Here is a 24,673-nt window from a genome sequence, read left to right as displayed (position 1 = left end):
TGTGGAAAAAGAGTTAAATTAATAGTAGTATTAGACAGGAAAGACTATGATTTGCTCTCGCTAATAAGGCTGCCTGCACATACTGCATGGCAGTTGCTATGCAACAGACAAACAATCTATCACTTCTACTCGTGCAATAATGCAACAAAAATTGTGTCGACGTGGATTGTAAATGATTTTAAACAAAATATTTTAGTATCTGTTGCTGTTTCATCATCTATTAGTTTGATGTCTTCTCCTGCAAAACACTGTCCAAATACCCAAGTGTTGAATGTTGTGCATTTTCAGTAGTTCTCAGAGAAAGAAAATACTGGTTTAAAACATTTCTTTATTGTAAAACATGACCTAAAACACAAACACACTGACTCTGGCTTTTAATTTTATTAGCTCAACAGACTTTTTAAAAAGCAGACCAATTAAAAAAAATCTAAAATATAATTTTTTAAAAGTGTGAGTGTGTGATGAAGTGTGATGAAACGAGTCAGTGGTTTATTTCTTCTTGCCCTTTTTGGCCTTCTTGCTTTTAACCTTGTTTTTTAAGGCCTTGCGAGTGCTGTAACCCCTCCACCAGGCTTGGGCTAAAATGGCAGTTCTGGTCTTCAAGGCCAGCTCCCTCATCTCCTGCTCACGCTTCTCCTCTGCCAGTTGTCGCTTCTCCAAGATGTCATTGTATTCTTCCTCTAAGACAGAAAAAGGTTTTTCCAACCTGCTTAGTTCCTCCTCCTCTCTTTCATTTTCTATTGTATTCAGTTCTAGTTCAGCCTGAGAGTGGTTTTCATGGCAGTAATAGTGTTCCGGAGTGCAAAGAGAAGAGAGAGAGATAGACACACGTGATGAGCAGTGATGGAAAATGATAGAAAGTTAAAAATAAAAGCAAATACATTGTGCTAAATAAATACAGAATTTATCCTTTCTCCTTTCACAGATACTGAACATCCTGACATTGAAAAGAAAAATCCTTTCAGCATAAGATTCTATTCTCTCCATCAGCTGTCTAGATATAATTAAGATACAATTGAAAGCTGTGGAAAATGCTGACAGGTCTTTTGTGGAGATAATTTTTTAAACCTCTACATCTGAAGAAAAGAAAAAGTTTGTAATATCTTTGGACACTGTTGAGTTTGTACCTGGTTTTCCTCCATTTCAGCATCAAACCTTTGGAGCAAGAATTCAATTTCTGTCTCCACTTTTTCACAAGTCTGCAAAAAAAAAAAAAAAAAACAGTACTGACTGACGTTGGTTTAAATAGAAATATGAAACGTTGACTGTGAAATACTACATAAAATAAACTTACCTCTTTGAGTGCTTTCTCCGCCCGTCTGTTCTCAAGGATCAAATTGTTGAGTTGAACATTTAGTTGATCCATTTCCTGTTTCATACTGGCCTGTTTCTCTGATAACATGATATGTGGCTGCTTGGCTGCAAATGACACACTCACTTCTTGTGGGTTGTTCTCTTGCAAAGAATGCTCTAATTTTATAATCTCATTTTTTTCCAGATAAATCTGTGATACAAACAAAAAGACATAGCAGGCAGGGAGAAAGTCAAGAGTATAGTGTATATTTCACAAAAGTTTTTTTTTCCTCCAGTGTCATCTAAGCATGTTTTACATGTCATAAGCAAGACTTTTTTTTTTTTTTTTATGAAAATGATCAGTGTGATGCCTCACCCTTTCGTCTATTTCTTTCCTGGCTGCAGTTATTTTTTCCTCCTGTAGAGCAATGTGCTGGAGGTTCTGAGGAGGGGATGGAGGTGCGGGCTTTTGGAAGATCAGCTGCTGCTCCTCTTGAACACTGGTCAGCAACTTCACTGACATGTGACTGTGAAACATCTTTAGCTCTCTAATTAGTTTATTCTCACACTCTCCCACTTCCATCCCTCCCTCAGATCTCAAATAAAAAATGGCATGTGGATGAGCTCGGACAAGCCTGAGCAGGTCCCTGACAGAGTTCTTGAATTCCTTCTCAAGCTGAGCCTTTGCTCTCGTCCTTGCTTCTTCATCTTCTCCCTCTGACTTCTGCTTGAAACCCTGCAGTGTCTCCAGTTTGTCACTCAGTATTTGATGTTTTCGCAGCAGCCCACTCAGGTCCTCATCCACAACAGCAGACTCACTGTTTAAGTGGAGGATGGCCGGCAGTGCTGCCACAATTTCCATTTGACCGATGCAGTTTTCTAGCGTTCTTGAGATTCGCTGAGCCTCAAGGGAGAGCTGCTTTTTCTGTGACCTTTTGCGGATTTTTGGAGAATCATCCAACTGGGTCTGTACCAGTGCGGTTGCCCCCTTCTCAGACATACTAGATAGTAGGAATAAATGAAACATGACAAAAACTAATGCATAAAATTTTATATATGGCTTATATACACTTACTTGCAGTTATGTTGTTAGTTTGGCTAATTTGATTTCTACAAATCGATTTCAGTTAAACCTGCCATATTAAATAATTTTTGTCTATGGGCCGGTGCCCTCCCAGTACAGAAAGTTTAACACGTCAGCTTTCAAATTCTTGTGCTGAAAGTGTAAAGTTTCTGGCTCACCTTTACGGCTGAGTCACACAGCTGCAGGCTGCTTTGCCAGTCACTTAAATGTGATGTGGAGACTCAAAGCAACTCCGCTGAGAAAATCTGTAAGTCACAACTCTTGTCATGAAAACATGGATTAGGTTGAAGCTAGACAAATTAGACAAATGAGCAGTTTCTGTGTATGAGTATGTATGAGTATCTCACGTAGGCCCCTTTAGCCTCTGGTCAGGATTATTATCTATCACAGCACAGATACTCTTATGGGCTACATTGGCGTTATTGGTATATTACACTGCCTTTCAGAGAAAATTATTATTCAAGGGAGACTTTTTAAAATTCAAAATGAATGGAAATATGGGTTTATAGAGGTGTAAAGTCTCATACCTGTCGGCTCAGTCTGTCAGAAAACAGTGTTGACCGTCGCCACGCCGTTGCTAGGAAACCACCAACACGAGTCAGCCGTATTACAACCACCGGCTTTTATTTTGAAATGCCGGTAACGGTCACTTAAGCTGCCGTGAGCTGCTTCAGTGTCGCGAAGGTTTGTTGATGTATCGGTGGATGTGGTGGACGCCGTCTCTCCCCGGGGCTCCTGTTGTGTCCTTTTTGTTGTTTGCGAACATTTTAAAGCGAAAGTAAAGCGGGCGTGCTCTGGATTAGATTATATATCGCCAGAGCACGAAGAGGAATCTGTTATCCTGCACTAAACCCGCCGTGCCATGACGGTGCTGCAATGGACGGGCTGTCTGAGCTTGTTAGCCCGGAGGACAGAGATCCAGTTGACTGGGTGACAGATATCATCAAGGACGAAACAAAAACCAAATGTGCTGCCACCAGGCATTAACTTCCCTTGGACTTAAAATCCCGGTTACTTGCTGCGTCCCCACAGACATTTGGACCTGATGTTATCTCGGCTAGCACCGAAGTCGGTCAGTTAGCCAACACCTGAAGGTTAAAATCGCAGACATTAGCACTCAAGATGTGCGCTTGTGTCGCGGTTTGCAAAGCACATTAGTTATTTAGCTTCTTAGGTCATCTCCAGCTGGGCACTACAAAAGCAAGGCGGCTCCACAGCCTGTTAGTCCGTCGGAATGGAGTCCGATGACGACGTGCCTCTCATTTTGACCTGGGACGAAGCAAACAGCGGTCTGCTCAACGAGGACACCGAGAGAGCAGACGAGAGTAAGTTGGGCTTTCTCTTCATCCTCCAGTGTGAGTTTGCCCGTCACGACCGTGGCAAAGTGTTGCATAAACAGGGGAAGCACAAACACACCGGAGTTGGCCATCACAAAAAAAAGTGCAGTCTAATACATCAGCTGCGTAACGAAGGTTGTGATGTGCAGTGAGGCGGATGCTGCTTCAGCTTTATGGTGGTTTTAGTGTTATTGCATTGCAATCAACCGATGACTGTGTCCGATCTTTATAGTTTTGTGCCATCGAATGAAATAGCAAGAAGAAACTATGAGATTCAGCATGACTGAATTAGAAAAATAGCAGTATTAATGACCTCACATCTTATTTTGCCTGCGTGGTGATGCATTGTTTTTGTATCTGTATCTTAAGCTTTGTCTGATGTGTTTTGTTTTTTTTTTAACAAAAACTTTGTTGTAAAATGTGAATTGTTATATATTTCTTAAAAGAAGTCAATGCTCATTTACTTACCAGGTTTGCACTGATGGGGTCTGAAGTCGACAGACAGCTGCATACCTACTGCAAGTCCAGGCCACGCTTCTTTAAATGACAAAACATATTGTGATCACATAGGCTCTTGTGATCACGTGTGTGCATACACACTATATATGGGTATCCATGCATCCACTCCACATAGTAATCCTACCGCCTTTGTGTTCCTCACATATAAGCTACAAAATGACCCATCTGAGAAACTGCTGCCTCAGCAGATAGTGGACTCTGCAGCCCCTCCCTGTTGCTCATGTGTGTGAATGTCTGTAGGCTATGTGTAAGTGTGTTTGTGTGTGTGAGCTCACTGAACCATATTCTCTGGCTCTGGTGGTGAACAGGAAGAGCAGAGGTGTTTTGTTTTGTTTTTGTTTTTGTTTTTTGTTTTTTTTGTTGTTGTTGTTGTAATTTTTTATGAGGATATCCAGGAGTGCTGACCATTATTACTGTTGGAGTTTTCTGGAAAGAGAGGGAGTTTGAACCTGGACACTCTGAAAGAAGTCTGCATTACATCACCTCAGTGACAAATCACATGCTTGGATAGAAGTTTGGAGTTAAGTTTTATTGCTGGTGATGAGGACCCTTCAGATCAACACAGAAGTTGATTTGGTTTTTCCAAGGAGCTACAGTCATGACTGCTGAGTTTGTTTGTAACGTGCTGAGCCTGACCCCATCATGTTATTGAGTGGGAGCTCTAAAAACATGTAATTGTTCTCAAACAAATGAGTGGTTGGAATGGCAATCGGCAGACACGGGGAGCACTTCTCTCAGAATAAGACTGCCACTGGACTGGAATCTGATTTTCGCACTTCAGCTCAATCAGCTGTGGTCATGTTGGACAGGAAACGTCTGGGAGTGTACTTCTGAGACTTGCATTTTATTCCAGAGTTTTGCCTAAAGCAGAAACATGTGATGTACAGTGTGCGGGAAGGTCGCCCAGATAAACTCACAAAGGACTAAAATAGGCAGCTGCAGAAAAACCCACGGAGAGATTACTTATTCAAGAAAGAATTTGTGATTCATCTTAATTAGATCCTGTTTAAATCAGACCACAAATCTGTAAATTAATCTTATTCGAGAATGTTAACTTCATTTGGATTGAATCCTTACTGTACTAATGAGTTCATTCTGCAAACAGTGCATGCTTACTAAATGTTGTTACAATGTTCGATGCTATCCCTGTCGACTGAATCTGACAGTAGCAGTCCTGGAGCACAGAATTAATTCCTCCTGTGGTTTATCCTTCGTGCGTATGTATCCTGTCTGTGGCAGGAAGGACACATAATAGCCAATGTGACTCTCTAGCTGACTGACTGAGCACAGTTTAAAGTTCAAACTCTGCTGCCAAGACAGAAGGGTGTCCCATTTTACTGTTACTGGTTATTACTACAGTATCTCTGGTCATAGAGACTGGAAGAGACGTTTTTGTAAAAGCAACAAACACCAGTCAAAGTTGTGCTGGCTGTTGTGAGCACCGTCAGTGTTGTTTTGAGCAGCGTTCTGTCTCCAGTTTCACATTGATTCGGGATATTTCTGGAGAGGTGAAGACCCAAATCAGGACTACTACTTGTGACTGTGTTTCTGGAGTTTGCATCAAGCCTGGGTGGAATGTTTGACCATTTTTATCTCCAGATGTGCGTGGATGCTGGAACAAGACCAGGATACTGTGATTGACACGCACACACAGATGCACATGTTTGTGTGTTGGATTCAGGGACCATAATACACTCACACAAGTGAGAGACACGGACAAATCCACACTGATCAATGGAGTTCTTATGTGGGCAGGCAGCTGGTTCCCATGAAGATCAGACCTATATTGAAAGTCCTGTAGTGAGCTCATCCTATGCCTTACAGTTAAAACAAGACTGCACTGGTAGGCACACACTCCTCTATGTGCTGTTTGTATGTGAGACCTAAATATGGTAAATATTAATTAAATATGTAAATAATAGGCATGAAAATGAAAAGTGAAATTTCACGTTAGTTTTTCTTCCCTATGAAAATGAGGGCTGTATCAAAAATACTCACACTTGTGTGTTTTCTTTCAGATGGAGGTGGAGGAAACTATGACATAGTGAACAACTCTGTGATCTCCACTCCCGGGCCACAAAACCATAGAGCCCAAAACGCGTCTTTACGGCAAAGCTGGGAGATGAACTACCAGGAGGCAGCCATCTACCTGCAGGTACAGAGCAACAAGAGTATGGTTAACATTTTCACATGATGGCTTTTATTGCATCCTCTGAACTCTATCGCTGTAGATAACTAAACCATGTGCCCTTTCAAAGAGCTGTAATCACATAATGAACAGCTGCAGGAAGTAAGTAAATTTACAGGGAGGTAGAAATTACAAAAGAAGGGGCACACATAGGGAATTAGATGGTTAATAATAACTGATTGTTTGTTTGTTTTATTTGGTTAACTTATTTATTCATCATTTTATTTAATTTTTTAATTAGTATGTCTTATTGATTTCGATATGCCATTTACATTTTATGAACTATTATTTAATGGTGTGGTATCTTATTCTAATTTGATTTTGGATTACATCTTAATATCTTGTTATAGTTAGTCTTTTTCTACTTTAACATTTTATTTTTTGTTTTATTCTTAATACCATGAGTGTAAACATTTTATTGGAAAATCTGGGTTTCCTCTGTGCGTTGGTTCCTGTTTTTACTTGGTTTGTCATTTAGTTAGATGAATACTTTTGGAATGGGTGCAGTCTTATGTCTATATAAAGCACTTTGTGCAACATTTATTTTTTTGTATGAGTCCTATACAAATGAAGTCTGAGTTGATTTGATCATTACTAATGGCTCTGTTCCAGCAGTGAACGTGACAGAGCAGTTACTACATGTGTTCAGCGTTATCATGTTAATCTGTCAGATTTAGCTCCTGCTGTGTGTTACGTATAGCTCATATACTGCTCCGTTATGGTCAGACATTAGCTGTTCAGGAGGTGTCTTATGTGCGTCTTTTTAAATTGTGCCTGTGCAGGAAGGAGAGAACAATGATAAGTTCTTCACCCATCCTCGAAACCCAAAGGCACTGGCAGCGTACCTGTTTGCCCACAACCATCTGTTCTACATGATGGAGCTCCTGACAGGCCTGCTGCTGATGATGCTGTCGTTGTGCGAAGCTCCCGCTGTGCCCTCACTGCGCTTGGATGTCTACGTGAGTGACAAACACGCAAAAACACATCCAGTAGATTGTACACCGAGGTCACTGTAAAAGCTCCCGTGTTTGTGACGCCACTGTAGGTCCATGCCACACTGGAGCTCTTGGCTTTGGTTATGGTGGCATTTGAGCTATGCATGAAACTGCGCTGGTTAGGTTTCCACACCTTCATTCGACACAAGAGGACCATGGTGAAGGTAACTCATACATGATGACTTGTTTTTGATCACACTAATTCTGATGTCACTGTATGTTATTCATGTTATCGCTTCTCTTTGCACAGACATGTGTGTTGCTGCTACAGTTTGTGGAGGCCATTGTGGTTCTGATCAGACAGACATCCCATGTGCGGGTGACACGAGCTCTCAGGCCCATATTCCTGGTGGACTGTAGATACTGTGGTGCAGTGCGAAGGTACATACAGCCCTTTAAACATGCATACACCACAAGTTTAACTGCTGAACGCACTTGTGACTGACAGATTCTTTCACTCAGAAACTTGCGTCAGATCTTCCAGTCCCTCCCACCTTTTATTGACATCCTCCTGCTGTTGCTTTTCTTCATGGTTATATTCGCTATCTTGGGTAAGAATGAACGTATGATTGAACCTTTATTACATAAATGCTCCCTTCTTCTGAAGTTAAGTTAGGGGTCAGTTTTTTTTCTGTTACTCATATTTGCCTTTTTGTCTCCTCCAGGTTTCTGCCTGTTTTCTCCAAACACTGCAGACCCGGTAAGTCTTGGGTGATGCTTGTGTCTTTGGGTTTTGTCACAATTGTAGTCAGATTCCGTGACTCAAACCTTCTCTTCTGTCCACAGTACTTCAACACTCTGGAGAACAGCCTCGTCAGTCTTTTTGTGCTATTGACCACAGCTAAGTAAGTACAATATCACATGTGAGGTACTTCCTTTTGTCAGACCAAAGCATCTTTTTTTTTTTTTTTCATCCACTTCATTCGAATTTCAGCTGAGTGACAAAAATTTCTTTTTGTAATTCTTCATTCCTCTTTTTTTTTTTTTTTTTTTTAGTTTTCCTGACGTAATGATGCCAGCTTACTCCAAGAACCGCTGGTCCTGTGTCTTCTTCATTGTTTACCTCTCTATAGAGCTCTACTTCATCATGAACCTGGTACAAATAACCTTGTCAGCACTTCTAAAATGTCCAACCTACCATGTCACTGTATTAGCAGTTACTTTCTGTGTCTATGGCTCGTGTCCATTTTCTGTGATCGCTCACCAGCCTCACAACATTGTTATGATCTTTGTCTGTCTCTCCAGCTCCTGGCAGTTGTGTTTGATACATTTAATGATGTTGAGAAGATGAAGTTTAAATCTCTCCTGCTTCACAAACGCTCTGCTATTGACCACGCCTTCCAGCTGTTAGTCAGTCGGCAGGTATGACCTCACTGTTTTAACGGATCGTAATGCGCTGTATATTTCATTCCATTTATGTTACAAAGCAGTCATGGCCTCTGTGCCTGATGTCACTGCTCTCTCCCCTCCAGAGGCCGCTGGGTGTGTCACTGAAGCAGTTTGATGGTCTAATGCGTTTTTACCGACCACGCATGTCTGCAAGAGACCGCTTCCTTACATTTAAAGCTCTTAACACCTCAGGGGCTCCCATGCTCAGGTAACAGTCTGACTTTTATTTTACTTCACTCTGAGTTAATAGCACTGTTACATTTTCATGTCTGCTCTGCTATAGTCTACAGGACTTTTATAAGTTTTATGAGGTCACCGGCCTTAAATGGAAGGTAAGCAGCCTTAAACTGCACTGTGTAGTTATCATTTACTTTTTCTGCTGTCTTTGCTTCTGTTTTGCCACTGAGTGCTGTGTATATGTTTTTTGTTTAGGCGCGACGCAGTGGAGAACATTGGTTTGATGATCTACCACACACGACCTTCCTCATTTTCAAAGGCAAGTGGTTTCTTCTGCCTTGGTTATTAGACTAAACAAATCTCCCAGTTCCTTATTGTCAGTGCTTTCCTCTGTACTGACAGGAATCAACTTGCTGGTTAAGTCGAAGGCCTTCCAATATGCCATGTGTAAGTGAAATCATTTACACTCTCACAATCTCACAAATGTCCTCAAAGATATCGAGACAAAGTGTGTTTACAAAGCTTTTAACTATTTCCTGTGACTACAGATGTGGTGGTGGCCATCAACGGGGTGTGGATCCTTGTGGAGACGTACACGCTAAATAGTAAGATCTCTTTCGACAACATTAATTTACTTTAGGAAAGAATGTTGAGGTCCAGATGTCGCACCTTCTTCTCCTTCTTAAGGTGGATTTTCATGGTCCAGATTTGTTCCCTGGAGTTACATTGTTTTCCTGACCAGTGAGTAAAACACAGTCTCCCTCTCACGTAAAAATCGGTATTGATTCAACAGTAACTGTTCACTTACACTGTCATTAACACTATTTTTACCTTTCCACTTTTAGTTTATGGTGTAGAGGTGTTACTCAAAATTACAGGTTTGGGACCGATGGCTTATTTCAGCTCTGGGTGGAATCTGTGAGTAAATGACAGACTTTATTTTTTGGTGCAAACCTAAATTATAGCGAAAAGTGATTAAAGCATATTCCAAACAGGGGTTCAGTATTTTAAGTGATATTCCCATTTGTTCATTTTCCCAGGTTTGACTTCTCCGTGACAGTGTTTGCCTTCCTGGGCCTGATTGCTCTGGCCTTCGATATGGAGCCGTTTTACTTCATTGTAGTGCTCAGACCTCTTCAGCTGCTCCGGTGTGCTTTCATTTCTACTTTTACAATATCAGCAGAAAATCTACAAGTGTTGTTTATGGTTCCTCTTTTAACTTGAATGTGTCCTCTTTGACAGCTTGTTTAAGATAAAGCAGCGGTATCGTAATGTCTTGGACACCATGTTTGAGCTCTTCCCTAGGATGGCAAGTCTGGGCTTGACATTAATCATCTTCTACTACTCCTTTGCAATTGTGGGGATGGAGTTTTTTGCAGATGTGGTTTTCCCTAATTGCTGCAAGTGAGTCTCGTCTTCTGTATTCTTCCGTAGCTGGTAACATAAGAGGATAAATGAATGTTCATTCCTTGTAACTTGTCATTCCATTCATTTTTGTTTTGTCTCAGCACCAGCACAGTGGCAGACTCCTACAGACAAATCAACATCACATATGGCAATAAAACAGTGTTGGAAGAAGGCTACTATTATCTCAATAACTTCAATAACATCCTCAGCAGCTTTGGTAAATCACTTTGCATATAATCATAATATTTGCATTATTGTCCATAAATGTCTTGAAAAGACTAAAACCAATGATTGTAGGTACGACCTTCCCGATATTGTCTGTGCATGCAGACCACAAGCCCATGAATCCGTAATGAGAAATCAGTTTTAATGCGTTTCCCCTTTTGTTTGATCTCCAGTGACCCTCTTTGAACTGACTGTGGTTAATAACTGGTACATCACCATGGTAGGACCAAATCATTTATCTCTGCAATCTTGTCATTGATCAGAAGGTCTCAGTGTTTGATTGCTGCTCTGTTTACTGTCACAGGAAGGCGTGACTTCAATGACAAGCCACTGGAGCCGTCTGTACTTCATGACCTTTTACATAGTTACCATGGTGAGGCCCGTGCGGGCGCCGACAGTCTGTGGCGTGTTTGTAACCGTATTATCTATACATTCTTATCTTTTTCCTGACCCTGGGAATGTGCCCTGATGTGTTTGTCCTGCTGTCTGTGCGCTGCAGGTGGTGATGACCATCATTGTAGCATTCATCCTGGATGCCTTTGTGTTTCGCATGAACTACAGCCGCAAGAACCGGGAATCGCTGGAGAACCCAGAGGGTGAGGCAGTGTACCTGTGTGGATATTATGTACACAATCTATGGAATCTGTAAAATTTAACAACCATCATGTATTTCTGCAGACAATCAGATAAATTGCTTTGACATGATATTTGTTCCATCTTCAGCTGCCAGTACTGTGGAGTGTGAATGAATGATCAGTGATTTTTAACTTCTGTGTGTAGATGAGAATGGGATCGTGTTCGAAGTAGAGGTGAGCCGGGATGAAGCTCTAGCCACTCTGGAGCTGTACAAGCAGACTTGCCCCGGAGCGTCCTCCCTCAGCTCTCTACAGGGAGTCCTACAAGCTATGGACAGGAGTGGGGTAAGGACACAAACACAGCAGCACATAATAAGCTGTTTTTACTGTGAAGTCCCACTGACCAGCTTTCCCTTGTGCTGTGATGTGCACAGCATTTGTCTCTGGTCTACCTGGGACGCAGATCTAGGACAAAAAGTGACCTCAGCATGAAAATGTATGAAGAAGAGATGCAGGTAGGGGAGTGAAGAAATAATACTGAATACCATGACGGTGACGAGTTGGGCCTTCCTGACCTTTTCTGCATCATATCTCTTCAGGAGTGGTATGCAGAGTATTCAAGGGAAAACCTGCCTCAACCAGACCAAAGCCTGGAGCAGAATCTGGACAGCCCTGTCTCTGACCCGTCTCCCTTCCCAGAGCCTCAGCTCAACTCACAGACCGGCCCTCACAGCATCAACTAACACACAGTGTGAAAGAGGTACAAACACAGCAGGATCTCAGTGTTTCAGTGATGCTGAGAAACAGTGCAACAGTGGGACACTTGACTGGTTTGAGACAGGCGAGTTGATGTCACAGCAGACAGACACAGCAGTGCAGGTCCGTTGCTCTGATGGGAGCGTTGAACGTTGCCCTTTTTTTCTGGCCTTTGCCAAGACTGCAGCAAACGTCATGAGGAAGCTCGTACCACAAGTATGTTGTGTATGTGTCCTGCTGTTGGCCTTTTGTGAACTCTAGTAAATCATGTAGTACTTAAACCTGACGCCTTAGTTTAATGGCTCCTCTGATCAGTATTAACACAGACACTTCTAAGTTGTCTTAAGACCAAGCGTATGAAGACTTACACGCCTTTCAGCTTAAAACATTTACAGTGTCTCTCCTAACTAATGTCTCCACAGACTCAAAGTGTTTTACTTTTATATAACTTCTTATTCTGTAATGTATTTGAGTTAGCTAATAAGGGATTTTAATAAATGGTTCATATTGTCAAATACATTGATGTCAAATGTTTTTTTTTTTTATCATCACAGTAATGTAATTATGACCTTCAAATACAATACCAAGCCCAAATGTTTAGTTCCCCCAATGCAACTTTGACACATTTAGTTCATTCAAAGTACAAATTTTCCCCCTAAACAAGAAGCTGAATAAAGGCAGTGTGATCAGTTTCAGCTCTCCCTGAGTAAAAAAATGATTGTTTACATCAGTTTTACCTGTTTCAGCGGTTCCAATAAAAAAAAAAAAAAAAAACAAAAAACGATAAGTAGTGCACCTGTAGAAGAAAATGTCTTTTGGCACAGTGATTCCAGACCTCACTTTTAGGTCTATGCCATGTGGATCTGGCCAAACTCTGTGAGCAGTGCAATGAGTAGGAAGATGGCATAGAAGACAAGCAGAAAGACTCCGTAGGCTCGATCCATGTGGAACTGGCGCAGTGGAATAATAATAAAGGAAAGGACCAGAGACAAACCCAGAGCTCCTGCAAGAATCCACATCAGCAAGCCCTCCGATTCAAACTGAGGAGAAAAAAAAAAAACAAAAAACCCAACCCAAAACAAAAATGATTAATGTGCATGGGCTACAAAACAAGCCTTGTTCACTGTTTTCTCAGTGCATTTGACCAGTTTTAAACTCTTAATTTGTACATTGACAGTGATGATTACCTGAACATTAGACTGTGTTTTGAGCATCTGCAACAGACATCCCAAACCAACTCCAAACAGCATATCTGAAGGAAATGTAGTCAAGGACACAGTTGACAGCAAGCGATTTTATACTGGAAGATTAATTCTTGTGTGAAGGTAAGGATACTGAAAATGATGCCCCCAAAGCAAGCAGATATGGCCATCCGTGGATAACCCTGTCGGGCGATGGTGATGTCTGCAAAACAGTCTGAAAACAGGAGGCATACAGATCACGTGTTACTGATTTTAAGTACAAACACATATAACTGTTGATGTTTTGGATAAAAGCATCGCGTTCACAAATGTCACCTCCTATGCTGTTGCCCCAGGCCAGCAGAGTTAGTCCCAGCACCGTGTTGCTGAGGCTGAGCACCACACCGAGCATGTGCAGAAGACTGACCACTTCAGAGGCTGCAGCGCTGATCAACACTGCACTCACCGCAAAGCCCATAAGGGCAAACAGCTGGGGAGGCATAACAACAGAAAATCAGAGCCACATGCAGACATGGAACAACAAATGCATCACCATATGAGAAAAACAAATACATACACTGTAAAAAAATAAATAAATAAATAAAAATTCAATACCTAATTTTAGTAGCACTGATTCTAATTAAGGCAGAGAGTGATGATAATGGACTAATGGCACCATCATAATGTTACATGTATTTTCATCATGCTAACTTGGTAAAAATTGGAGTTCTTCAGAGCTGGGACAACAGAATGGCAGTGGACTCCTCCACCTCCACCCCCCCAAAACCCAAAACTCACCTCCAAAAAGGGTGTTTTGCATAATTTGAACAGTATCAGTTTATTTTGAATTAAATACTGACTGGATGGTATTTGGGAGGGGTTTCATTCTTGGTGGTGAAGAAGACAATGGCAGACAGAAAGAGTCCCAGCAGAAGAGTCAACAGCCAGACAGGTAGTTCCCCTTGAATCATGTGACTTCCATCTAGACGTTGGCCAAGAGAAACAAAGTGAGGAAAGGGCAACAGGATATTGCAGCGTGGTGATTTAAACGAGTAGCGGTTGGGGCAGTTTGTCCTGGTGCCTCGTTCTTGAAATGTAACGCACTTACATGTTCCAGACTGGAAGGTGAGCACACACACCAGGGGAGCAGTGATCAGATGGAGGCAGTTCAGTGGCCGTTTCCAGTTCCTGTCTGCTCTGTCAGGGTCGACCACGGGGATACACAGCAGCAGCAAGACTTCTATAGGTGTCTGATGAACACAGGACACTATTGCAAGATATTTTCCATCACAAGAACATTTTAAAATGGTTTCTAGACTTTCAATGAGCTCAGTCCAAACACACACAAACCTTTAGTACTTTGAGCACTTTCCACCTCCGTGATTTCCTCCTCCACTTCCTGTTGTCTATCGGGTTCAGAGAGCTCAGAAAGATCTGGCTTGTGGACTCAGAGTGTGTCTGAAGTAGGCTGTACTCTGAACCTGAAACAAAGTCACACACACACTTTACAGTCCTGATCTTGCAGAAAAATCCTGGTGTGTATCACTTGAGTTGTGGTTCAAAGGATGCTGCTGCTTTCCTACCATCCTCATGCTGAACAGTCCCACCGGTCAGGCAGGGAAAGTCATCATCCGATGAATCGGATGAGTGAAACTCTGCAGTAAAATAAAAAAAAATATATAATCACTGGCCATTTGAGAACATGGTTTTCATTGTTTTGTTTGCATGTATTTGTACACGTGTGTCTAACCTTGAACATGTGCAACATTGTGGTCACTCATATTCCTCAAAAGTTTTTGCCGGTTGTAGATATATGCACTGATGATAACAGTCAATACGTACACGCCATAGAGGCTCAAATACCCTAAAAAAAGGAAATGACACCAAGAGAGCATCAAAATGTTGATGAGTTCTGTGCATGTAAACAACCTTTAAACATCCGCTAAATATTTACTGGTTTTCTTTGCAGTCAACGTGTGTTGTCTCACACACACACACACACACAAAGTGCCTGCTGTGTCTGTGCACCATTGTGTGATTCACAGAAAGTATGGCTTGGTGACCTTTATATCTGCACTCTGGATTGTTTTCAGTGAGAAAATTGCTGTGACAGCAAGAAGAGATATTTGTTTGAACCAGAAAGAAAAGGAACAAATACATTAGAGTTTCAGATTTTTCTCTGGATTAGAATTTGTATCAAAATATAAACAATCATTGAATATCACAAAAATGTATTTATACGTCCCAGATTTTTTTAAAGGTAAGTTTTATGGTTATAAACACAGTGGTAGCAACTGACTTCCTTCACTCCATGTGTTCATTCATTCATTCATCTTCCACTGTTATCTGTTTCTGGTCGCATGGGGTTGCTGGAGCCAATCCCAGCTCACATTAGGTGAGGGCAAGGTACACCCTCACCAGACATCAATGTATTTAATGTCATGTATTTTATTCTACATTAATGTATTGAAGTAAATATGCAGTTGAAATTAGAAGAATAGTCTGCCTGGCTAGCCGTCATAGGCTGAATGAAATTAATTTCATTACATTAAAACAATTTAAAATGGTTAATGCCTCATTATGTGTATGTGTATGTGTGTGTGCGCAGCCAGTGTGTACCCAGGGTTTCTCCCAATGTGGTACTTCCTCTGTACAGCATGACAAAAGTCCAAAACACTGCAGCCATATAGAAGATGACATCACGTAGAAATGGACGAGAGGCCACAGGAAAAGGGTTGACCAGCGCCACGCTGCCGGCAACTACTGTGGTGACAAATATACCAGCTCCTGTGGAGAGAGACATCAGAGAGACATCAAGGAAAATCCACCAGGTTTTCATTTTAGATTGCTTCATTTCTTGATTTTTTTTTTCCCCTCTGTGTGTGTGTGTGTGTGCCCGCCTACCAAATAGGGCTCCGATAGCGAGCCCAGCAGTGTGTGGGTGGGAGAAAGCTGCCACAGCACTGAAGATGTCAGGAGCTCCGTTACCGAGAGCCAGAAATGTCACACCCTCAGCACAGGTCAAAGAAACATGGCTCGCAAATAAATGGAAACATTGAGAAAAATGCTACTAACATAAGAAATGACAGGTCAGAGGTGAAGGATACGGCCACGTTGTGTGTGAGGTGCAAACTTGTGGAGATGGCTGACAGGTTGGGACAGAAACTGAGGAGAAATGGTGAAAAAGGACGCTCACATCTCAGTACGTCTTTAAAATGATCAACAGTATTTCAGCATATTTAGTACAGATTCTTAAAACATCCCACTGCTGCCATGTTTGTTCAGTAAGTAAACTGAGGCCCACGGGGGCAGAAATGTAGAGCAATCCAGGCTTCCTTCGAGGAAATCTCATAATCTTATAACTCAACTTAGACAATAAACAGCTAAAAAACAAAAAACAATCATGTGACTCTTCTTCATGTGACCTGAAAGTCTGCTCATGCGGAGGCTGTAAATGATGTGGTTTCATTTTAACCAATGAAAATAAATGATTTACACAAAGTGACTGCCCTGATGCTAAAAGGGAACTGACAACATGACGAATACTTACAACTTAGATGCTGCAAGTCCGAGAATGACAAACAGACAGAGCAGCCATATGATCTGCGGCAAAGCAGAAGAAATAAAAGTCAGATTCTTTTATTTCCAATTTGCAGTCAGCTGTACTCAGACAAATTCAAAGTAGGTTAAACATATTGAGCACAAAAAACTATGCAAATACAGAGATCCTGTTACTCTGCATCTGTAATGCACAGAGCTACATTTATACACAGAGAAAATGACAGCGCGTTTGACTGGGAAGTTCATTCATGATTGTGAAAACGTGCTAATAAGGAAAGAGTGAACTGACTCAGATATTTGATCATCCCCAGTTCTCCCACAGTTAACTTCCTCAAAAGATCAGCTAGTGCAGCTGAAGTGAATGCACTGTTGGATCTGTCCACACACACACACACACACACACACACACACACACACACACTTACACAAAAAGTGATTGTGAGAGGTGTGAGGTTGGGAGGAAGTAGGCAGAAGGCCAGATAAAGGTAGTTGATGAAGCCATCTTCCATGGAGCAGTCCGGGGTTTTCTTCACGAAGGAACATCGGTCCACAGCACTGAGGTTCATCACAACATCACACTGAAAACACACACAGACACACACATGCAAAATGAATCAGAGGGTCCCCATTGGCCCCCATACTCGTACACTGAAGTAGTGACTGTGGCGTGCAGTAGCTTGCAGCATCAGCTTGAATTCACACGTCTCATGAGTTTCTTAAAGGCAGACGTCAGAGATTGGATCAAAATAATAAATGGAACTCAGTGAGTGCTCAGGTCTGCACCAAACAATGTCACATAATAGATCCTTTAAATTAGACAGGGCCCGCTCCACATCAGGAACTGCTCTGATCACGACTTCACCATTTTTGTTTACACTGAACTTCAGAGGCATCATTCAATTTCAACATGTGAAGTGTGGCCCAGTGGAGCGGGGACCTCCTGTGTCTGGTGCCCCCAGGACAAATGTCAGCTTTATCCCGTCCACAGGTTTGGTGTGCTATTCTTCTCATAAAAGGTGGATTTATTCGATTTAAACACTGATGGGGACCTTCATCTGAACGAGTGTACTCAGATGTACAGTTCACTACAATATCTACATCACTGTCATATAGTGGACCACCATGTTTTGTGTAAACTACAACAAAACACTTCTGTATCTGGAGGCTCTGCAGATCAGGAGACTGATGGATGAAACACTCCAGTCTGGCCTGTAGTCTCTGATCATGTTACAGGACGAGAAATCTGCTGAGAGACAGACACACACAGAGACACACACACATACCTGGTCGACGTTGCCGTTTGGGGACATGGTGGCCGGTGTGTGTTGTGTTCCGGTCTGCTGGGCTGATCCGACACCGGACGGGCTGCAGGAGCGGCGGCCACAGACTCTAACCCGGGGCTGCCTCCATGGTGGGGCCGGTGGGGGAGTGCTGCAGTCCGGAGCGTCACCAAGCTGCCGTAAAAGGACGACTGCAGCTCCGGCTGCTGCGGTACATGGAGGGTGTCCGAGTCCGAGTCCGTCCAGCTGACTGTCCGATCAGTGTTTGTGAACATGGTGTTCAGGCTCCGCCCATGGGCGTTTCACGGACTCCTCAAAAACTCCGCTCACAGCACAGGGTGTAGCATTTGTTAAATCTGAATGAGTGTAAAGTAGGAAAACAAAAACATGTCAAAACATAATTCATTCATTCATCTTCTTCCGTTTATCCGTTTCTTGGCTGCGGGTACTTCATGACTCATACAGACCATAATATTTCAATATATTTACACACACACACACATATACCAGGAAATACATCTATGAACAACACAACAAGAAAGACATCACTTCTTTTTAATGAATTAACTTCACCACACATTTATTCAGCAGATAAAACACAAATACAATTCAACAGCATAGAAATCATAATAGAGGAATAGTGGTTAGTGCTGTTGCCCCACAACAAGAAGGCCGCAGTTGCATTCCTGGGCCTGATGAATGAATGAAGCAATTGTGCAAAAGTGCAATTATATTGCTGGTACATTTTAAATAGTTTTTCGAGCTTGAAGAGTAAATGATTGTTTTCCCAACAGTCCTTGAAGGCACCGTGTATTTCAGACGTCACCTCGTCCTCCTCTTGCCTTTGAACTGTGCTCCAGTTTATTTATGGTCTGTTGATCTTTTCTTACTTTGCCTTTACTTTTAGCAAAATTGTGAATTAATAATTTCATATTTATCGCAGACAAAAATACAAATACTACGAATACCATGAGGCCTGGTCTCAATCACTTACAAAAACTGCATAGAGCCTCTGAGTTTTGCTACAGAATTAAAGTGAGGCACAGTAACTGCCAGCAAAGTGGCAGCAGTATCAGTGAAGGTTCAGGCTTGGGTCGGTCTGTCGAACACCAGAGCAGCATCAAGCGGTGGGGTGCTGGATCATAGCAGCCTCTAATCTGTTTACTCACCACAGGGCACAAATCCTGCTCACACCACCTGATGAAGCAGAAAAGGCACAAACATGAGATACGTTTGAACTTATATATATATATATATATATATATATATATATAAAAAATCTAATTTTATATATATATATAAATTTTTTTTTTTTTTTTTTTACCTGAGAGCAGCATAGGTGTCAGATGGAGAAGCTCCTTTCCAAGAAGCATGGTCAATGAGAAGGGCACCTGTTGACACAGAGCCAGGTGGATGAAGCAAAACAGGATTTTGTATAGTGCTTTTTTATGGGTTTTTTTTTTTTTATAAAAAAAAGAAAAAGTGAAAAATATGTTGTCGATGTTTTCAAATATTAATCCCAAATAAATAGATTCAGTTCACCTAAATGTGACAGAGGAAACATCAAATCCTCACCTTTAAGAAGGTGAGGACAGAAATGGTTCATGATTTTTGATTTTTTTCATTTTTCAGTCGACTAATTGTTGCAGGTCTAATATTATCTGTGCTTGTTTACTACCTACCAATGTAGATACGAGCCAGCTGTAAGCCAGGTCTCTGGCTGCCAGTTCAGGTAGCTGGGTGCTCTGGTAGCTGCTCCTTGAAGGAACTTCTGCAGTTCAGAAATAGAACTGGTCGACTGCTTTCACTGCTGGGGCCAAGGAGGAAACGCTTGATGCACCTGCAAGCAGGACTGCAAGAAGAGGAAAACAAGTGTACTTCACATTCCTGTTCAGCTCTGTCATACACTGCATAGATACACTTGTCAGACAGGCTCCTTCTCTGGTCCTGTACCTTGACCTGGGTGAAATATGCATGAAGAACCATTCCTGAGCTTCGAGCCACGCTGCGCAGCACATCCAGAGACAGCACATTGGTGGTACCTTCCCAATACTCAACACCTAAGAGTAAGAACGCATAAGCTTAAAATAGCAGAACAGTGTAAAATAGTGATTCTTTTTGGTAAAGACCTCACCTGTGCATCACGAAGCAGTCCAGGTAGCCCGGTGTCCTCGATGTAGCCCTGTCCACCAAACTTTCCAAACCCTCTGACACCACGGCCAACGCCTGAAGAGAAGCAAAAAGAGGAGGGTAAGGCTGTTTTTAAGAACATCTCAACACTTGACTTTCATGAAATGTACTTGTTGAAGTCTTGCACCTGCTTCCCAGTGTACAGTTTGACCACAGGAGTGAGCAGACGCAGAGGTCGGTATCAAGCTGGGTCGCTTTGCCGCTCTCCTCATGGCCCAAAAGGCGGCACACGTCCATCACGAGGAGGAACGCTCCGCGAGTCTCCACCTGTGCGAACAGAAAGGGTGTAAACACTATAGAATACACTGCATGTGCTGGTTTCGCCCCCTGTCGCTTCACCTCCATCCTAGCGAGTGTCTGCATGTGCAGTGGGTGGTCTTTAGAAGCTTTCCAAAACGTCGAGCGGCGGGTGGCATATTCACGAGCTAACTGGACCACCCTGTGAACACACACGATCACACATTATTATTAACTGGCTTATTTGGAGCTTTTTGGTGCTTTGGTATGGTGTGCAGCAGTAAGAGTCGTATCCTGCCTTCTCATTGCAGCTGCTGCAGAGACACTGTTGTGGATCCTGGTTATAGTCAGCATGTTAGCAATGGAGGCCACACCTCTCCCTTCCTCTGAGAGCTGGCAAATATAGAGATGGAGTAAAGATGTCAAGGATTTTGAAATGAACAAGAGAATAATTGAATTAAGAAGAAGACAGAGCAGAACAATTATGTAATTGAAACAGTTGTTATAGCTGAGCATGTGAGAGAAAAAAAAAAAAAAGTTGGTCACAGTAATTATAAACCACAGCCCCTGGACGGTCATATCTATAGCAGACACTATTTCTGAGCCCATACTGTTAGTGGGCAACATGATCACGATGGAAAAGCAACCAAATGAATTATTCCCTTGACAGTGTCATTCGTAACATGGTGTGGATATGTGATTGTTGTTGATGGAGGAAGTCTTTGTCCAATACTTAAGAGGTGGTATAACAAATTAATTCTATTTATCAAGTTTATTTTTTTCTTTTACATTTATGTAGCACATGTTGTATAATTTCCAGTTTGTATCAAAAGGTATAGTACTTTTTTAAACAAGCCCAATAACAGACCATCTATGCTCCTAATAATTATTATGCAGTATTGTACTTCTTGTAATATTATATTAATAATATTTTTTATTATTATTAGGTTTTAATAAAAGAACACACAATAAGAAAAACATTTGGATCATTGATTGGTCTATTAAACTACATTTTTGATATCAATACTAATCAGTGACTGTTCCATTTCGGAACAGCTGCAGAAATTGTTTTTGTGGCCTGTTTGCCTCCCTCTCTCCGTATAAAATCGTTTGTTTCTAATCACTTAAGCTTATTCCCACTGAAAAAGCCTTGAATATTAACTGAGCTGTGCTGTAGCTGCCCCAGTCTAACCCAACAGTAACAACACAACACATTAGCTCTGCAGAAGCAGCTGTTAATAATTTCTGTAATAAATGTGTAATGGACCTGTGTGCAGGCAGACCATCCAGCAGTAGCTCAGCAGTTGGCATCTGTCGGTGCCCAGCTTGTCCTTCAGTCTTTGAACCTCGATTCCCCTCAGTCGGCCGTCCTCATCTCGACTCACCTCTGCGTAAAACAGAGACAGACCCCTGCTGCCCTGTGGGACAAGAGGTGAGAGTTCACACAGGGCCATGGGAAACTTGAAGGATAGACTTGAAAATCATCTATTTTATTTATTTTTATTGTATTTGTTTTATCTGTTTAAGTATTTACTTTCTTTTAATGTCCCGTATTTTATGCACTCGCTGTATTTAATGTCAACTTTCCCTGCGGGGATTAATAAATTATTTATCCATCTATGTAGCCGATGGAAAAGTGATGCAGATGTGAGAAGAGAGTCGTACCGGTGTGGTTGCACCCGTTCTATCCCGCACTCTGGCCAGTGTGAGGGTCATGTCTGCGTCTGTAGCAGAGGTGAACCATTTGAAGCCATGAAGTTTGTATGAACCATCTGGTTGGACAACAGCCACAGTCTCTGTGCCGCTCCCTGATGACATACAGGAACCTCATTATACAACAATGAAGCATCAGCTGAAAATGTAATCAATACGTTTGTCTTTATTAAACCTATTGTAAACGTGATAAGTCCTTTCAAATACAGAAAGCAGCTACTGGTGGAAAGAGCTTGTAGTGCATAAATTAGTAGAAGCTGACACCGGCTGAACTGTGAGAGTGATTACTGACCCACATCAGATCCTCCCTGTCTTTCTGTCATCCACTGTCCAGATGTCCAGAAACGTTCAGGCTGACGTGTGGTCAAGCGACTGTAGGCTTCATCTGTGGGCCACGGAGCACCTATGGACTTCACACACAGCACAACGATTGCTATATGTATTACATTTACAAACACAAAAACAACAGAGCATGGGAGAAAATCAGGTTAAAATGACAAAGAAAGTGCAGTTTGAAGGTGTCTATTTCCGCTGCAGAAATTATGGTTTGAATTTTGGACAAAGGATTTAGCAATTTTATTTCCCATCATCTATCTCTGTCATTTCCCAAATACATTGTTCAAATCCCATCATTTAGCGATCAAAGTTTGGTTTGCTGACAAACTAATGATCATGCTGGTTTAAGTACACAATTTTAGTCACCTGGATGACTTTAGCAGCTCCATCAGTCATGGCCAGAGGGCACGTGTAGAGGCCAGAGGAGGGAGAGAAGATGTACAGCTTGCTCATTTGGTAAACACGACTGGAACAAGAACATAAACACACTTTCTCACCATAATATGAAATGGAAACACTGCTACTGAACTGAAATATGACCTAAACTGAGGAAATGAAAGAGTCACCAAACCTCCACTCTCCAAATGACCTTTCATAACCAGTGGCAACCAGTCCTTCCCGAGCAGAAAGGTCTTTCATCCGGTTCCAGGCTGGGGAGGTCACTATGTGGTCCACTCTGCGACCCCACGGGTCAAACTGTACCAGTTGTGGTGGGGTAACTTCACACTCTCTTCCCCACATGTCCACCTCATTGGCCACACGCTCTCCAAAAGCGCACAAATCTGAGATAACTGCCTGTGAAGCAGATACATAAACTGTACAGTAACATGGATAATTTCCCCAACAAAACAGATTCGAGTTGGCCTTTATGAGTCACAAATAACATTGAAATGCTTTTAGTTGGATATAATGGGAAGATGAACAAAACCGGCTGTGGACAAAGCTGGACTCACCTCTTGGGGCAGGTGTCTCCGGAGATATCCTCTGAGCAAAGCATCCTCTAGGAAAGGGTTCCTCAGCACGGGCTGCTCCTGAAAGAAGGAGCCTAGCCGGGCCCTGGAAAAGGGGATGTAGCTCACTGCCTCCCAGAGTTGTTCTCCATTAGATCTTCTTGTTCCTGGCTCAGCTGCACTGGCCGATCTGATGTGGACAAGCGGCTGAGGGGCAGCGCACCACCTCCTGCAGCAGCCTCTGGGGACACGGCGGCTCAGGATGCAGGCTGCATACACTAACATGGTTCAACACCTGCAGTCTGAGAGAGCTATCGGGGAAAGTTTGGTTTCATTCAGTTATCATTTAAGGAATCCCAAAATACTCTATTAATGACATCGTAGGAATCCTTTCTAGGCTTTTGGCCTTTTTGAAACACATCCAAGGTTACTGATTCACTAAGAAGACTGGATGGACACAGGTAATGACTGTGTTAGCTTGTTTTACCTGGATTTTAAGTCATTAATGATGCAGGAGCACATACTGGACATCCCAGTATATTCAGGCAGATCAGAATAACAAATGAGATTCATATTTGCAATTGAAAAAGCTTTATTTCTTGCTAAAGCCAATGACAACAGCCCCACCTCTGTATTTCAAGCATTTTTAATAGGGACACATTAAAGTAATAATTTTCATTTTGAACGCACCAAAATAAAAAGTATATTTGTATTTCAAATAGAGGTGCTAAAATTCCTTCACAAGATCAACACACAGTTTTGATTCATTAGTTTGAGAAAATGTAGCTTTAATGACGACCATTAAAACTGGGGTCAAAAATCTGGGTCACGGTACATCTGACTGGATTGTATAAAGCAAACAACAGTTTCATTTTTAGAATCAGAAATTTACTTTAACGTGATTTAACCAGATTTAAATTAATAATACACTATACGGTGCAGACAATCAACTTTATCTTCTATCTATCTTTATCTTTGCAACAAACACCACAGCTAAACAACCTAATGTGCAAAGCTAACAGTTAGCTGCTAACTCCGCTCATCTGCTCTTTTGATTGGAAATCTCTTTTTACACCTTCACATCAATGTCCGATGTTATGATGTCGAATAACGTGCAAACTAAAATGAGGCTTTTTGCAGATATGAAGCGAACACAACAATCTTACCAAACGTCGGTTCGACAGTGTTTACATCCGGCACAGACAGAAGCTTTCGCCTTCAAAGTAAGAGTCCCAACAGCGGCAGAAATGTCAAAATGAAGTTTGCGATTTATTTATATT

The 24,673-nt window shown here is 41.9% G+C and overlaps 4 protein-coding genes across 8 annotated transcripts; 1 reads left to right on the top strand and 3 right to left on the bottom strand.

Moving 5' to 3' along the window:
* Positions 1–351: 351 nt before the first annotated feature.
* Positions 352–4,353, bottom strand: drc10 (dynein regulatory complex subunit 10). Of its 4 annotated transcripts, none has more exons than XM_029510304.1 (6): positions 4,183–4,353; positions 2,536–3,725; positions 1,670–2,294; positions 1,295–1,504; positions 1,128–1,199; positions 352–762 (listed from the first exon to the last, which is right to left on the bottom strand). In XM_029510304.1, the coding sequence occupies exons 3-6, from the start codon at positions 2,291–2,293 to the stop codon at positions 490–492; spliced, it is 1,179 nt and encodes a 392-aa protein (XP_029366164.1). In that variant the 5' UTR covers position 2,294; positions 2,536–3,725; positions 4,183–4,353; the 3' UTR covers positions 352–489. The 4 variants fall into 4 exon arrangements, with proteins under 4 accessions (XP_029366164.1, XP_029366163.1, XP_029366165.1 ...); XM_029510303.1 differs by lacking the exon at positions 4,183–4,353 and having other exon boundaries at positions 2,536–2,622; positions 2,905–4,169; XM_029510305.1 differs by lacking the exon at positions 2,536–3,725.
* Positions 3,049–12,479, top strand: tpcn1 (two pore segment channel 1). 2 transcript variants are annotated; one of them, XM_029510301.1, is made up of 26 exons: positions 3,049–3,702; positions 6,252–6,388; positions 7,204–7,380; positions 7,467–7,580; positions 7,667–7,797; positions 7,879–7,967; positions 8,082–8,116; positions 8,203–8,261; positions 8,413–8,512; positions 8,662–8,778; positions 8,889–9,013; positions 9,089–9,137; positions 9,238–9,301; positions 9,385–9,429; positions 9,531–9,587; positions 9,670–9,723; positions 9,828–9,900; positions 10,023–10,130; positions 10,225–10,386; positions 10,491–10,606; positions 10,788–10,834; positions 10,919–10,987; positions 11,114–11,210; positions 11,395–11,534; positions 11,624–11,704; positions 11,789–11,932. In XM_029510301.1, the coding sequence occupies exons 1-26, from the start codon at positions 3,612–3,614 to the stop codon at positions 11,930–11,932; spliced, it is 2,481 nt and encodes an 826-aa protein (XP_029366161.1). In that variant the 5' UTR covers positions 3,049–3,611. The 2 variants fall into 2 exon arrangements, with proteins under 2 accessions (XP_029366161.1, XP_029366160.1); XM_029510300.1 differs by lacking the exon at positions 3,049–3,702 and adding an exon at positions 5,712–6,076 and having other exon boundaries at positions 11,789–12,479.
* slc8b1 (solute carrier family 8 member B1) lies at positions 10,354–18,229 on the bottom strand. Its single transcript, XM_029510302.1, has 15 exons — positions 17,971–18,229; positions 17,113–17,265; positions 16,677–16,729; positions 16,234–16,291; positions 16,031–16,136; positions 15,746–15,913; positions 14,877–14,990; positions 14,710–14,781; positions 14,477–14,607; positions 14,235–14,376; positions 13,987–14,108; positions 13,463–13,616; positions 13,281–13,361; positions 13,133–13,197; positions 10,354–12,985 (listed from the first exon to the last, which is right to left on the bottom strand). Exons 1-15 carry the CDS (start codon positions 17,995–17,997, stop codon positions 12,794–12,796), a joined length of 1,638 nt encoding a protein of 545 aa, XP_029366162.1. The 5' UTR covers positions 17,998–18,229; the 3' UTR covers positions 10,354–12,793.
* Positions 18,230–18,525: 296 nt separating this feature from the next.
* Positions 18,526–24,585, bottom strand: LOC115048977 (acyl-CoA dehydrogenase family member 11). The gene is given in 22 exon segments (XM_075353372.1): positions 18,526–19,103; positions 19,106–19,164; positions 19,292–19,358; positions 19,646–19,699; positions 19,702–19,759; positions 19,761–19,819; position 19,887; positions 19,921–20,016; positions 20,090–20,163; positions 20,166–20,193; positions 20,285–20,331; positions 20,334–20,424; positions 20,497–20,596; positions 20,693–20,788; positions 21,662–21,713; positions 21,716–21,812; positions 22,060–22,202; positions 22,400–22,517; positions 22,810–22,909; positions 23,015–23,238; positions 23,397–23,704; positions 24,560–24,585. Coding segments are annotated over 21 exon segments (1,899 nt in total). The 5' UTR covers positions 23,679–23,704; positions 24,560–24,585; the 3' UTR covers positions 18,526–19,050.
* Positions 24,586–24,673: the final 88 nt, after the last annotated feature.

This window comes from Echeneis naucrates, chromosome 9 (assembly GCF_900963305.1).
Source record: "Echeneis naucrates chromosome 9, fEcheNa1.1, whole genome shotgun sequence".
NCBI classification, from domain to species: Eukaryota; Metazoa; Chordata; class Actinopteri; order Carangiformes; family Echeneidae; genus Echeneis; species Echeneis naucrates.
Note: the sequence above shows the minus strand (reverse complement) of the source record. Positions and strands in the feature narration are given on the sequence as shown.

Excerpts from the sequence above, each read along its gene's own strand:
- slc8b1 (XM_029510302.1), bottom strand. The coding sequence starts at position 17,997 with ATGTCCCCAAACGGCAACGTCGACCAG. Across the intron at positions 16,730-17,112 it reads CTCTCACAATCACTTTTTGT|ATCATATGGCTGCTCTGTCT; the intron begins GTAAGTGTGTGT and ends GCTTTGCCGCAG. Across the intron at positions 13,617-13,986 it reads CCCCTCCCAAATACCATCCA|CTGTTTGCCCTTATGGGCTT; the intron begins GTCAGTATTTAA and ends ATGCCTCCCCAG.
- drc10 (XM_029510304.1), bottom strand. The coding sequence starts at position 2,293 with ATGTCTGAGAAGGGGGCAACCGCACTGGTACAGACCCAGTTGGATGAT. Across the intron at positions 1,200-1,294 it reads CGGAGAAAGCACTCAAAGAG|ACTTGTGAAAAAGTGGAGAC; the intron begins GTAAGTTTATTT and ends TTTTTTTTGCAG. Across the intron at positions 763-1,127 it reads CTGAAATGGAGGAAAACCAG|GCTGAACTAGAACTGAATAC; the intron begins GTACAAACTCAA and ends AACCACTCTCAG.
- tpcn1 (XM_029510300.1), top strand. The coding sequence starts at position 5,968 with ATGGAGTTCTTATGTGGGCAGGCAGCTGGTTCCCATGAAGATCAGACC. Across the intron at positions 7,968-8,081 it reads GGTTATATTCGCTATCTTGG|GTTTCTGCCTGTTTTCTCCA; the intron begins GTAAGAATGAAC and ends TGTCTCCTCCAG. Across the intron at positions 8,117-8,202 it reads CTCCAAACACTGCAGACCCG|TACTTCAACACTCTGGAGAA; the intron begins GTAAGTCTTGGG and ends TTCTGTCCACAG.